The sequence below is a fragment of the Haliaeetus leucocephalus genome, unplaced genomic scaffold, assembly GCF_000737465.1.
Source record: "Haliaeetus leucocephalus isolate CR32 unplaced genomic scaffold, Haliaeetus_leucocephalus-4.0 Scaffold92, whole genome shotgun sequence".
In the NCBI taxonomy this organism is placed as follows: domain Eukaryota; kingdom Metazoa; phylum Chordata; class Aves; order Accipitriformes; family Accipitridae; genus Haliaeetus; species Haliaeetus leucocephalus.
Window position 1 is genome coordinate 393,880 of NW_010972528.1, and position 13,454 is coordinate 407,333.

General features: G+C 45.1%; 2 protein-coding genes across 3 annotated transcripts in view; one reads left to right on the forward strand and one right to left on the reverse strand.

Annotated features, from left to right (window-relative positions):
* The window catches only part of COQ9 (coenzyme Q9), an 8,631-nt gene extending 8,344 nt beyond the window's left edge, over window positions 1-287 (reverse strand). For both annotated transcript variants that reach the window (XM_010583168.1, XM_010583160.1), the window contains exon 1: window positions 242-287. In XM_010583168.1, the coding sequence (XP_010581470.1) occupies window positions 242-287 (46 nt within the window). The remainder of the gene's footprint in view (window positions 1-241) is intronic.
* On the forward strand, window positions 84-9,812 carry CIAPIN1 (cytokine induced apoptosis inhibitor 1). Its single transcript, XM_010583146.1, has 9 exons — window positions 84-324; window positions 2,349-2,524; window positions 2,795-2,947; window positions 4,922-4,998; window positions 5,273-5,441; window positions 5,646-5,719; window positions 6,059-6,174; window positions 6,716-6,785; window positions 7,368-9,812. Exons 2-9 carry the CDS (start codon window positions 2,368-2,370, stop codon window positions 7,476-7,478), a joined length of 927 nt encoding a protein of 308 aa, XP_010581448.1. The 5' UTR covers window positions 84-324; window positions 2,349-2,367; the 3' UTR covers window positions 7,479-9,812.
* The last annotated feature ends 3,642 nt before the right edge of the window (window positions 9,813-13,454 follow it).

The window sequence follows — 13,454 nt, forward strand, 5'->3', positions numbered from 1 at the left end:
CTCTCCTCTCGGGCAGGGGGGAGGCGGGGGGCGTCTCCCGCCTTGGCCGATACTCCCCTCTTTTCCCTTCCAAAGATTGTCCCGAGGCCTTGCCTGAGGCGGCCGCCGCGGGGAGTGGGGAATTGCTGTGTGAAATTCCTTCACGTATCTAGTTCCTCGTCCCTCTGAACCCTTCCCGGCTCTGTGATTTAGAGGTTTATTCTGCCCTTTCTGTATGAGGGGATGTATTTAAAACACTCACCTGCTGTAGGGGCAGTGTGGTTGTTGCCTGCAGCCTTGGATTGCATCCTGGGCCGCTGGAAGCTGCCTGCTGTGCATCACAAGGTACGGAGTGCTCAGAAGGCTTTAATTTAAAGTTTTGACGTGCTATATGCGGTAGCTTTTTAACCTCTTGAAGCTGCAAACCTCCAGTATTGTTCAAAGTCCCTTTCTTGCCCGGTTGTGGGCAGTCGCGTTCCTCAAGGACTGTTAAATGTGTGCGAAATTACGATAAGGCCCCCTCCCCACCCCAGCCCAGTATCTGCCCCGGATCCAGGCCTCGGGCCTCCTCCCTGGCGCGGCAGAATGCAGCCTGATCCCGGCCGCAAGGAGTCCTCCTCCGTGTGGCAGAGGAGAGTGCCTGTTCGCTCTCTTCACCGAGCCCTGGCTGGCCGAGCGCTCAGGTGCTTGAGCCAGTCTAGGTCATTGTAGTCTAAAGCTGGAGATACTTAAAAGGAAGACATAAAACCTTCCCGTTTTAAATATATCCCACGTAAGAGGGGAACAATATCCTCCCCCGTCGTCCCATCAAGAACATGACTGAGCATGCTTTAATGGTAACTAACTCCTAGGCTTTACACTGACTGGAGGCAGACATAATGTCCTGTCTTTGAGGACATCGGTAGCTTCCTACTTTCTTTAGGCTGCATCGATTGATTCAGGCTGGTGTCGCTGTTGATGTATTTTGGGCTCTGACTGATCTTGAAAGGTCACAACCTGCTGGTCTGAGAGGAAGGTGTGATTTTTGTGATTTTTTTTTTTCTACATTAGCCCAACAACTTATGTATCTTTTCAGGTTTTCAGCCTTCTTCTTCAGAAAGGTGACTTTTTAATGAGATTAATATGTGTGTCTACTAGTGTTACTGTCTCTTGTAGTTGCCTGGCTTGCGTTGCATATGTATGCAGAGCCAACTGTGAGGTGCTATAACCTGTTGCGTACAGCTCCGAGATCTTCCGCTCCTTACCTGGTCAGCATTGTGGGCTGCATTAGCGCAAATTCCTACCAGAGCAGCTCTGACAAGGTGCAGAGTTGTCCTGTTCTGAATTTGTTTGCAGTTTCCAGGAGAGAGCGGTTCATGGTACTTAGAGCCAGAGGAACAGGGGGTCAAAACCCACTCCACAGCTGACTGCAGGCAACCGAATTAAATTTGGTACAGCTTATCTGTAAGCTATGCTTTCATGACAACATGGTAGAAATAAGACATTACCCAGGACACATAACGTAATGATTTCTGGTAGACCTTGCTTACAACAGGCTCTCCTGAAGCAAGTGTGTGGCTTGCAGCTAATTGAAGGCAACACTGGGCAACTAGTGTGCTCACCAGTGCTCTCTGTTCTCAGTGGTTGTGTTAAATTAGAAAGAAGATAGGTTTGCATTGGATGAGTAGAGTGAAAGAAGCTAGGTAATTTGTTTCAGCAGCCAGTGCTGCTATGAGTACAGGTGATGGTATGATACTATTGTGACACTTCTGTAGTGCAGATTTTCTTCAGACTCTGTCAGGAGTACAATCTTTTATAAAATACTAGTGCAGACAGGTTTCTCAAAACTGTCACTTCACCCCATATTCTGTTCCCCTCCTCCCTCTGTGTAATTGCTCACCCAGCGCCACCAATGATAAGAGTCAAAAGAGAGTCAATCTCGAATGCTGGGAATGCCGAAAGTTACTTCTCATGTACTGCAGAAGCAAACTCCACTAGGTCATGTCCTGAGTAGGAGAGACAAGGCAGTGTTTAATGTCAAATAGTCATCGCTAGTCTGGAAGTCTAGAAATCCTCTGTACGTCTCAATTCAAATCTTTAAGGAAAGCAGGTAAGTTTTTTAACTATGGCTTGCAGTCTCCCTGCAGAACTAGTCTCTGAACTGGAGACAAACTGAGTTATGCCCTTAAGTGTAGTTATTTCTTAATGTCATGTTAACGCTCAGCTTGTGGGAATTCTATGCTGCATGTCTCCAGAAAATAACCGCCATTTATTAAAACAAGTCAATGATCTGTGATTAAGTCACAGTCCACAGAGGTTCATGCTGCGCTTGGCACTTACCCTTCCTGTCTGTCTCCCCCCTGACCGGTTCCCTTCTCTGCCGCTGTCAGGTTTGCTGCTGCTGTGGGAATGGGGGAGTACGGAGTGGCACCAGGCCAGCGTGTGGCCATCATCTGGGACAGCTCCTCGCCGGTTGAAGCCCTGAAGGATTTGGTGGACAAAATTCAGGCACTGGTGGGAGCCAATAATCGTGTGTCTGTGGAAAACGTTAACCAGCTGTCTCAGTGTAAGAATGAGCTTAATTTTTTCACTGTTTTGTTTAAAGGGAGAGGGTGTGAGCTGTCATCTTCCCTGGTTTGTAAGTCAGTGTTCAGAACAACAATAGCACCTACTGCTAACTCTTACCACTGACAGTACAGCAAAGAAAGTGACATACCCTAGTTGTGCTTTAATCAGTTATTACTGTTGTACGCAAGCATGAGAGAGGTGGAACTGATGCGAAGCTCTGTGTGCACTTGTGTAAAATTGTACCATCTTCCTCTTTCTTTCTTTTCAGCAGCTCACAGGGAGTCCAGTTTTGATGTAGTTCTCTCTGGTGTGGTACCAGGCAGTACAGCACAGCACAGTGCGGAGGTACTGGCAGAAATAGCTCGGATACTTAAGCCGGGGGGCCGTGTCCTCCTGAAAGAACCAGTGGTTACAGAATCAGGTGAGAGAATCCTCATCAGCCTTGCTTTCATGGCAACATAGTAATTCTTGTGAGGATTAGGCTGAAATGGAAAGCACAGGAACCCTGACTGACATTCAGAGATTTTAATTCTCCTGACACACTAACCTGAATAGCAAGGTTTTTATCCTGTGTTTAAGCTGGTAGCCATCAGAGATGTTTGCAGTCACTCTCCTATCAAAAGTGCTGGATAGGCTTGTTCCTGAACTATGTTGAAAACCTCAGCGGTCACTGGCCTTCTTCTAGAGTGTGTAATGTTAAATAGTTGCAGATGTTGTGTTTCTGAGGAGCTTCTGAAGTGATTTTAAAAATGACAAATGCTGAGAGAGGCTGTCCCAGAAGCTAGCTGAGAAATAGTTATCCAGAAAAGGTGGAAGTGTTTGGACTAAGTTTTAAGAGTAAAGCCTTAGCACCTGTCATGGGACAGCTGGAGGAGCACACAAGGAGGTGAACACAAGATTGTTTCTCTTTCTGCTTGACCTGCATTCAAACCTTGCTGGCATAAGGAGCTGGTTCAGGATGGAAGTGGGAAATAATATGCCACCTGATAAGAACAGAAGCATCTATGCTGATGGTGTTTCTGTTGGCACAATCTACAGTACTAAAAATGGTGGTGTAAGTGGCAGCAGAAACGGCTTCTTCAGGTTGGGAAGATTTGCCAGTGTTTCGAAGCTGGCAGTGGCTCTGTGGTGCAAGTGGTACCATAGGGGTAGGGGGAACGCTTCTGGGACAGAACAAAGAACATGCAAAGTCTGGAGTAGATGAGGTTTCTTTTTTCCAGAGTCACATCTGACAGGCTGAGTGGACTTGGAATAAAGTGCAAGTGGGACTAGTGAGAGGGTGAATGAATTCTGTTCAGCAGAATCCTGCGCCCAAGCAAAGAAGCCTGTGATGAGTTTTTGATTAAACAGTGATTGTAATAGCTTTTGCCTACAAGAACAATGTTGAATGTCTTGTTTCTGAATGTAATGTTCATTTAGGAGTCCATGTTTTGAAAACTTCACGAGTTGTTCATTTTAGTATGTGAAAATATTTTGGGGGATGTCATGGTTTAACCCCAGCCGGCAACTAAGCACCACGCAGCTGCTCGCTCACTCCCCCCACCCAGTGGGATGGGGGAGAGAATTGGAAAAAAGTAAAACTTGTGCGTTGAGATAAAGACAGTTTAATAGGACAGAAAGGAAGAAGATAATGATACTACTACTACTATAATAATAATAATAATAATTAGAATAGACAAAACAAATGATGCACAATGCAGTTGCTCACCGCTTGCTGACCAATGCCCAGTTAGTTCCCAAGCAGCGATCTGCACCGCTCCCCCTGCCCCACCTCCGGTGCTGGCCAACTCCCCCCAGTTTATATACTGGGCATGATGTCATATGGTATGGAATATCCCTTTGGCCAGTTTGGGTCAGCTGCCCTGGCTGTGTCCTCTCCCAACCTCTTGTGCCCCTCCAGCCTTCTTGCTGGCTGGGCATGAGAAGCTGAAAAATCCTTGACTTAGTGTAAACACTACATAGCAACAACTGAAAACATCAGTGTGTTATCAACATTCTTCTCATACTAAATCCAAAACATAACACTATACCAGCTACTAGGAAGAAAATTAACTCTATCCCAGCCAAAACCATAACAGGGGGTTTTGTTTTTTGGGTTGGTTCCCCCCCCCCCCCCCTTTTTTTTTTTGTTGGGTGTTAATTGGGTTGAGGAAGGTTTTTGGCATATATAGAACAGATCTGGAGCTAGAACAGCTTTGTGATCCCAGGCTGTTACTTTAATGACAAGCTGCTTATGCTCTTTCTGCTTTCTTCCTGCTGTCAATTAGAAAGAGACAATTTTAAAGCAGAGGTTTGGCTTGAGTATGTCCTTCTAAAGCTCTTGCTCTTCCAGGTTTCTCAGTGACCTCTATTCTTGTTCTTCCCTCCTCCTACTTCCTGCTTTTGTGTCTTCCAGGAAACAACAGCAGAATCAAGACAGCAGCCAAACTCCCCACAGCTCTGACTCTCTCTGGGTTGGTGGAAGTGAAGGAGGTATGTTGTACTCACCACTTCCAGGAACTCCCTCTTGCAGTTACCTTGAAATGTAGATGGTGATTCCTGGGGACGTGCTGGGTGACAAGGTGTCTAACTACCCTGGTTTACTGTAAATGTGTAGGGACACTGCCTGCCACAAACTGTAGTTACTGCAAAGGTACTGTTTTTCCTAAGGGTTGAAAATACCGGTTGTCTGTGTTCAATGGAATGCTGAACTGGGTGCTGAAATAAGGGGTTCTGCATGAGGTTAACCTAAAATTTTACGTTGCAGCTGCAAAAGGAAGCGTTGACCCCAGAGGAGGCCCAGTCGGTCCAAGAGCATTTGGGTTACCAAGGCAATGACCTTCTCATTGTTCAGATAGAAGGCAGGAAGCCCAATTTCGAAGTGGGTTCCTCAAGTCAGCTCAAACTTTCCTTTGCCAAGAAACCTGGTCCTTCAGGTAAGGAGTGGTGCGTGCTAAATGTCTGGATTGCCTGCCTCTTGGGTGACAAGCATCCCTTGGAATAGAGAGACAGTTCTGGGGTAGGGAGTGCTACAGTAAAAACCTGTCAAGTGGGGCTTTCCAAAGTTGTTTGAACTCTGTTGGGAGTAGATGGGGCAAAGGCTGGATTAACTACTATTTCTTCCTTTGTTTTGGCTCCAGGAAAACCCTCCGTGGACCCAGCCACTGCCAAGCTGTGGACGCTCTCTGCCAATGATATGAATGATGAAGAGATGGTATCTGATTTTGTTTGTGAGGCTTTGCTGTTCCTTCTCTCTCTTCTTTCCTGTTCTAAATAGTTTCAGTCATGCCTCTTGGGAAACCTTACAAATTAAGAGGTAGAGAAGCATCCCCAGGGCAAAATATCTCATCTGCTATGTGAGGTCTACTTTCATCTACTATGAGAGCCCAGAGATGTGGTGAGGGTGGAAAGGAGACACAGATAAGAGGGCACAGCTGCAGCGCTTTAGTGCTAGTGCTACAGATAGCACCATTTCTTTGAACACAACACAGCAATGTCATTCCCTACTGACAAATCAGTTTTCTGCATGTTATCTTCTGTGGTATGTTTTCAGGATCTTCTGGACTCTGATGAGCTGTTGGATTCAGAGGATTTGAAAAAGCCAGATCCATCATCCCTTAGAGCTCCATCCTGCAAAGAAATGGGCAAAAAGAAAGCCTGCAAGAACTGGTCAGTGCTGGGATTAGCCTATTGCTGAACCTTTTAACTGTAACATTAAACCCTTAGAGTTGGATGGATTTTAAAAAGATCGTAGACACCTTGCTGTTGTTCAGAGTGTAATTCTCTTTGTTCATGTCCTTTTTTATCTTAACTATTTGAATGTAAATCCAAATACAATGAGAATTGACTAGCCATACCAAAACTGCTACAAATTACCACACTGATATGATCAACAGTTATTTTGAAGGTGGAGACACAGTTTGTGCAGCCTTGGCTAAAACCCTGGTTTCTCAGATTTCAAGGAGAAATAGCACACATAACAAGTGCTGTAGAGCAATTGCCCACTCAGTTTAAACTCGAGGAGTGTGTTTCAACACTTGTTATACAAACCATGGTGTTGAAGAGCAAAGTGAAGAGTGTGAAAGTCCCAGAGTCGGCCGTGTAGTGTGACAGGGCAAGGGCCATTGCGTGTGAGTAGGGCTGGAACGAGCGTTGGTGACTCACAACCTTTAAGCAGAAAGATGCAGGTGACTTCTTTATTTTTCTACAGCACATGTGGCCTGGCTGAAGAGCTGGAACAGGAGAAGAAGAGCTCGCAGCCCAAATCTGCCTGTGGAAATGTAAATAGTGATTTTTGTTTCTATACTGTGGTTTGCAGTACATGATCTGTATCCAAGAACTGTGTTCTCTAGTGACTGCTCTCTAAGCTGGTTTACTGCTTCCAAACACTGCTTGTGCAGCAGCTTCTGCAGAGCTTCAGCCTGTTGCCCTGTGCCCACATGCTCTGTACCAGTGCGTGCTGTCTGTTCCAGCACAAGTGCTGCCCTTGTAGGAGTCAAAGTGAAGAGTGAACCTTTACCTCCCTGCTCATGTGCTATCCAGTGATCTGCTCAGGGAGGATCACCTTATGGGACCCCAGGGGACCTGGCGGTGGTTAGGGGGCTGCCGAAGCCCAGCATGCAGCCATGCCTGGGCACACCCGCTGGGATGGAAACTTCCTTGTTCCATGTGAGGACAGTGCCCTGCACAGCTCTGCTAACCGTGCTAACCAGATGTGTGTTGAGAAGGGGGTAGAAGGGAACTGGTTTCTGTGCCATTACACACTGAGGAGTGTCATTTCTTAAGATGGAAAAACCATATCAAAGGAGGAGAGAACTGAAAGTTGCCCTGATTACTGAAGGTGCTTTTCTTTCTTTTGCCAGTGCTATCTGGGGGATGCATTCCGCTGTGCCAGCTGTCCTTACCTGGGGATGCCTGCCTTCAAGCCTGGGGAGAAGATTCTCCTGAAAGAGAACCAGCTGCATGATGCCTAACAAAGGCATCTCTGGCTGTCCTGTGAAGGACTCCTCTGCTTTTCCATCAGTCTGAGGTTCTTCTTGCAGTTCTCCTCATCCTCTCAAACTCATGCTCTCCAGCCAATACTCCTTGTGGGGAGGGATGCTGGGGGCACTGACACTGCTGTGAACTCATCACTTGTAATCAACCTTGGGCTACCTGATAATCTTTGGTGACGAGTGGTCTCATATGTATTAGACTTCATGTTATGCCTTGTTTTAGCTGGCTTGACTTGATACTGGGACACTGGCCATCACAGCATGTCCCACCAGCAGAGGGAAGTAGAATCAAGTGTCAGGTTAACCTCGTTGGTGTGTGGCAGGACCCATACTTCCCCATGCCCCTGTCGTACAGCTCTAATTTGCCCTGATTTTCCTTGACAAATCAGCAGCTCTGGCTCAGCTCCGGGTGACACTGGGCTCCTGCTGTCTTTGAAATTTGAACCTGCAGTTCCTTACCACGTGAAGGTGGCTCAGTAGCTCCTGTTGCAAGTCAGGAGCAGTGAGTACACTTAGCCGTATGTATATGTACTCTTAGCAGCATATTGGAACTCCTTGGTAAAGTCTGGCAGGCATGATCAATTTCCAAGCGTTTTGGGAGCCTGCCCATGATATCCCCTTCCCCCACCTATTTCCATCAAAATGACAAAGATTCAGTCCCACTGAGAAAACTCCTGCCCTTAAGGCAGAGAGCAGATTAAACAAGATGTGTCTTGTCCTCCCACACCTTTCTGTCCAACATCAACTGATAACACAAGGGCAATCTGAGACTGTTGCCTCTCTTGGTGGTTACCAGGTTAGTTACCTGCAGTGTCCAGTAAGTAAGAACATAGCAATAACTTAATTTCTAGATGATCTGTGGTCACCGTCCTCTCCACAAGGTACTGACTACTCTTTATTTATTTGCATAATTACTGCTAGTGAAGCATCTGCACAGGTGCGGGTTGTTCTGTGCCAGGCTTGCTTCTCACCCAGGGATGAAGAGGAGGAAAACCCAAAGCCGGTGTCTCAGTGGGGTTTGCTTTGGAGCTCATGCTCTACAGGATGTGACTGCTTGTTGTTGTGCTACCTGAGTTACACACTAAACTCACGGAGGGAGCTGGGATGAAAGGCTGTTCTGTCCTTGAAATAAAAATGACCAATAGTAAAGCGTTTGTTTTAAGACTGGTATTAGTGGCGTTCTAAGTGTGTCTCTCCTTTTACTCAGCCTCTCAGTGATTTCTGGAACCATTTAAATGTTGGGTTGCATCTTGGGAGTTCTCCATAAATTATTCCACTGAAAACATGACTCGAATACATGATGCCTAGTGGAAAGAACAGAATCAAGTTGCCTAGATTAACTTTTTCATTCGGTCTAGATTTCAGAAAGAGGCTTTCTCCTGGTTAAGGAGACTAAGGTTTGCAGGGAGAGAAGGGAGGGAGTCCTCTGGGTGTGCAGAGCACCCTGTGTGGATCAAGGGGCAGGTGCTCCAGTGTGACCTGTGTACGACTTGGTACCTACCTGGGAGCCAGAGGGGAACATGAGGGACTGGTGGCAACAGCAACAGAGACCTCCAAGAGCTTGTGTGTAGAGGGGCGGCTGCCCTCCAGCAAGAGCACGGCTTTCCCAGACCCCTTCCTCACCCTTACCCCAAGTCACTGCCTCTGTCATTAGTGAGAACGGCTCCCAAGGAGACACAAGTCTTGTGATAAACCTCCTGTCCAGCAAACCTGTTAGCACTCCCATCTTGTGATCTAAAGAAATGGGTAAAAGCCTCTGCTCACCTGTGACCTTTTTCAGTTTTATTGCCTTTTTTTCAGCCTCACTGGTAGCGGAAAATTGGATATCTGCACGTCTCCATGTGAAAGGTTCCTGATAAAGGCAGCCCTTAACCTGAACTCTGCTTTCCTGTCAGGAGTAAATAAGATAAGAGAGGGAGGAGGCAGCAGAAGCTTTTGTTTTATAGTGATTCACTCAACTGGAATTTAAACAAGCTGGAAGGACTTTCAGATACTGCTGAGTTCAGTTAATGATGGTTAAGGCTGTGTAATCTCGTTCTCTTTAAGCAATGGAGCATAAACTGGGTGGGATTATGCTCCTATCGGCCTGCTTTTGAGGAGTATTTAACCTTTTAGCCCCCTTCCCTTGTCTGCTACAGTCTCCAGCTACGCTGCCTACCCTCCCTCCTTCTACCCCTAGTCCTTGTGCCTGGCTGCCCACCCTGTGCGTGGGAGGGTGCCACTTGTCCCTAGGGGGTGAGCAAACTGAGGCTGTGCCTAGAATAGAGTAGAATATTTCAGCTGGAAGGGACCTACAACGATCATCTAGTCCAACTGCCTGACCATTTCAGGGCTGACTAAAAGCTAAAGCATGTTATTAAGGGCATTGGCCACATGCCTCTTAAACACTGACAGGCTTGGGACATCGACCACCTCTTCGGGGAAGCTATTCCAGGGTTTGTCCACCCTCCTGGTAAAGAAATGTTTCCTAATGTTCAGTCTAAACCTCCCCTAGTGCAGCTTTGAACCATTCCCAAGTGTCAAATTGTTATCAATTAATATGTATAATATGATTGAAATAATCAGGGAGCTGCTAAAGTCCTGTGTACAGCCCCCATCAGTTAATATTTAAAATAGGGAAACACTAACTAGACATGATTGAGGGTTTAGGAACTAACTACTAGACAATGGTGATGTTAGGAATAGAGGATCCTGTTTGTTTAGAATAGAAAATCCTGTTTTAAATTAAGTTAGTTAATAATTTTCAACTTCAAACAACTTTAATAATACCTAGAGGAGTAGCTGAAGTTATCCTGTACTTTTTTATACTTTCCCGATTGAAGATACATCCCTCTTGGCAGGAGAACGGACCACTGACCTAGCCAAGAGTGACTTAGCGGTCAAAGTGAGGAGGGGATACCTCCCCAGACGATCACCAAAGACCACCTGAGACCACCGCTCATGCGGAGAAAGCATTTGTATGTCACGATTATGTAATCTTATGCATATGCATTAGATAGTCTGAATATGTACTAGGTAGGAGTAGTTTAATGAATTGTATGTAATTGTTACTGTGTAAAAGAGGCACACCTGATGCATTGGGTGTGCTCAATTTGTGGAGAATCCACTGAGCACCCAGGCCTGAATAAAAAGCAGTGTCTCCCCTAAGTGTGTGAGATTGGTCTATTGCACACCGGGTAATGAATCTGATTTTAGGACAACAGTTTTTGGTGACCCAGATGGGACAGCTGTGACGCCTTGCCTGGATCGACTTGCCAGCCACTGGTGGGGAGATGCTGCTCTTTGGACTCCAGCGTGCACCGATCTTTTGATCGGGGACTCCGAGAGTATTCTCCCCAGCTGGAGCGGGTAAGCGACACAATGGTGCAACACCAACTGAAAGAGATATTGCTAGTTTGATGTATAATTGGTCTGATTGGTATATCGTATCCATTTGACAGTGACAACTGCAGTATATGATATTACAGTATTTGCATGTATAGGAAAAGCTAATCATATACGTTTGACTGTGATGACTGGAGTACATGAAATCTTGGTTGAGAACGTTCTTTCTGGAGAGAAATATGGGCGCCCAGCAGCCAGCAGAAACTCCTTGTTCCCCATTAGGTTGTATTTTAAAACATTGGGGCAAGTTTGGAGGGGATCCCCTAACAAAAAAGAAGCTGACAGAGTACTGTACTCAGTGCTGGCCAAAATATAAATTGGATGATGGGGAAAAAGGGCCAGAAAAGGGATCATTGAACTATAATACAATTTTACAATTAATGTTGTTTTGCAGAAGATTGGATAAATGGGATGAGGTGCCATATGTTGATCTGTCCTTCTCGTTAAGGAACAATCATGAAATGCAGAAAAAATGTAATTTGTTAACTTCTGACTCAAATGTAATGATGATGATGGAAGATATTAAGAAGGCACCAAGGTGTTGTTCTGCTTGTAGTATTGGGAAAAGGTGCCTAAAACTGGAAGAGGAGGAGGAGGATATCCAGATGTTAGTAGCTCCAGATAAGGAAAGTGTTACTAGTGGGGGAGGAGATAATGAAAGGGGTAGTGAAGCTTTAAGTCCAATAGCAGGTAGAACTCAAGCACAACAGCATCCTGTAGTTCAGACCCCCCTTCGCCAAGCAGATGGTATGCCGGTATATGTAAAAGTACCGTTTACACCAGAAGAAAAAAGGAATGGTTATAGAAAAGGCAAGGGAGGAGAATGAATGGCAGAATGCCAGAGGTGGCCCTGACTGGCTTATGCCAATTCAGGAGCCTAATTGGAATCTGAATTTGAGTACAGGGAGGTTGATGATTAATAACCAACATCACCAGCTAATTTTGTATGGAATAAAGAATGAGGTGTCTAGACCAAAGAACCTTGCTAAATTATATCAAGTGGTACAAGGTGAAACAGAAGATCCATCTGCTTTTTATGAACGATTATGCAAGATGGCCAGAAAATGGACAGATTTAGACCCTGAAGATGAAGCCAATAAAATTACTTTTACCACGCTCTTTGTAGGACAATCAGCACCTGATATAAGAAGGAAATTACAGAAGGTGGATGGAATGTCTGGGATGACAATATCCCAGCTAATTGAAATTGCCTATAAGGTATATAATAACAGAGAGGAGGTTGAGAAAAAAGAAAATTAAAAGGAAAAATTAAAGGATAGAAAGAAAAAAGCAGCAATACTGGCTGCTACTTTTGTAAAGGCTCAGACCTCATCCAGATGTTGAGGTTTTAGAAGGGGATGAGGACAAGAGAAGAGCCGAGGAATGAGAAGAAATCTGGAAATTAGGACCCCCCTAGATAAAGACCAGTGTGCTATTTGTAGAGAAAAAGGACATTGGAAGAATGAATGCCCAAAAAGACAGTCTAATCAACTCCTGTAGTGATAACTATACCGGGGGAATTAATTGGAGTAATTTATGAAGACTCCGATTGACAGGGACTGGGGGTCAAAAAGATAGAGTCCCCAGCCGAACCCCTCATTGAAATGAAAATGGGGAATGATGTAGTTAAGTTCTTAGTTGACACAGGAGCAACTTATTCCATACTAAATAGTTGTAAAGGACCTATAAGTAAATATTCCATGGCTGCTGTTGTGCAACAGGAAAATGAGAGGTTAGACCCCTTTTTCCAACCGATTGAGTGTAAAATTGGTAACAAGATGTTTGTACATGAGTTTTTATACATGCCAGAATGCCCGTTACCTCTGATGGGAAGGGACTTGTTGAATAAATTAGGGGCACAAATAACTTTTGATGCAAATAAAATAAGAGTCCATATTCTGCAAAATATGCCTGGGAAGCGCAGATATATGTGTTACAGGCACTACCTGGAACAGCAGAAGATAAAGAAAAGGAAGTCAACTCCGTTGCAGAAACAGAAGATGCTGTAACTCACTTCTTATGAACAACTGAGAAACCTAGGTGAGCTAAATCAGCTGAACCAGTAAACATAGAATTGAAGACAAGACCTAAGCCAGTAAGATGAAAACAGTATCCTATAAAATTGGAAGCCTGTGTTGGATTGGAACCTATCATAAACAACTTCCTCCAGTACAGACTATTGTGGGAATGCCAGTCATAATATAACACTCCAATTCTACCCATTAAAAAGCCACATTCACAGGTATAGATTGGTACAAGATCTAAGAGCTATCAACCAAATAGTAGTGGATGTCCATCCAGTGGTACCGAATCCCCATACCTCACTGACTACTATCATTGATTGTAATGTTTATTTTACAGTACTGGACTTGAAGGATGGTTTCTTCTGCATTCCTATAGTACAAAGTCAGAAGCTGTTGGCTTTTGAATGGGAAAGTCCCATGACAGGATGGAAAATGCAGTTATGCTGGACAGTGCTTCCCCAAGGATTCAAGAATAGCCACACGATTTTTGGTAACGTATTTGCAACAGAACCAGAGCAGTGGCAAGGTAAGGAAGCTAATGTTACCT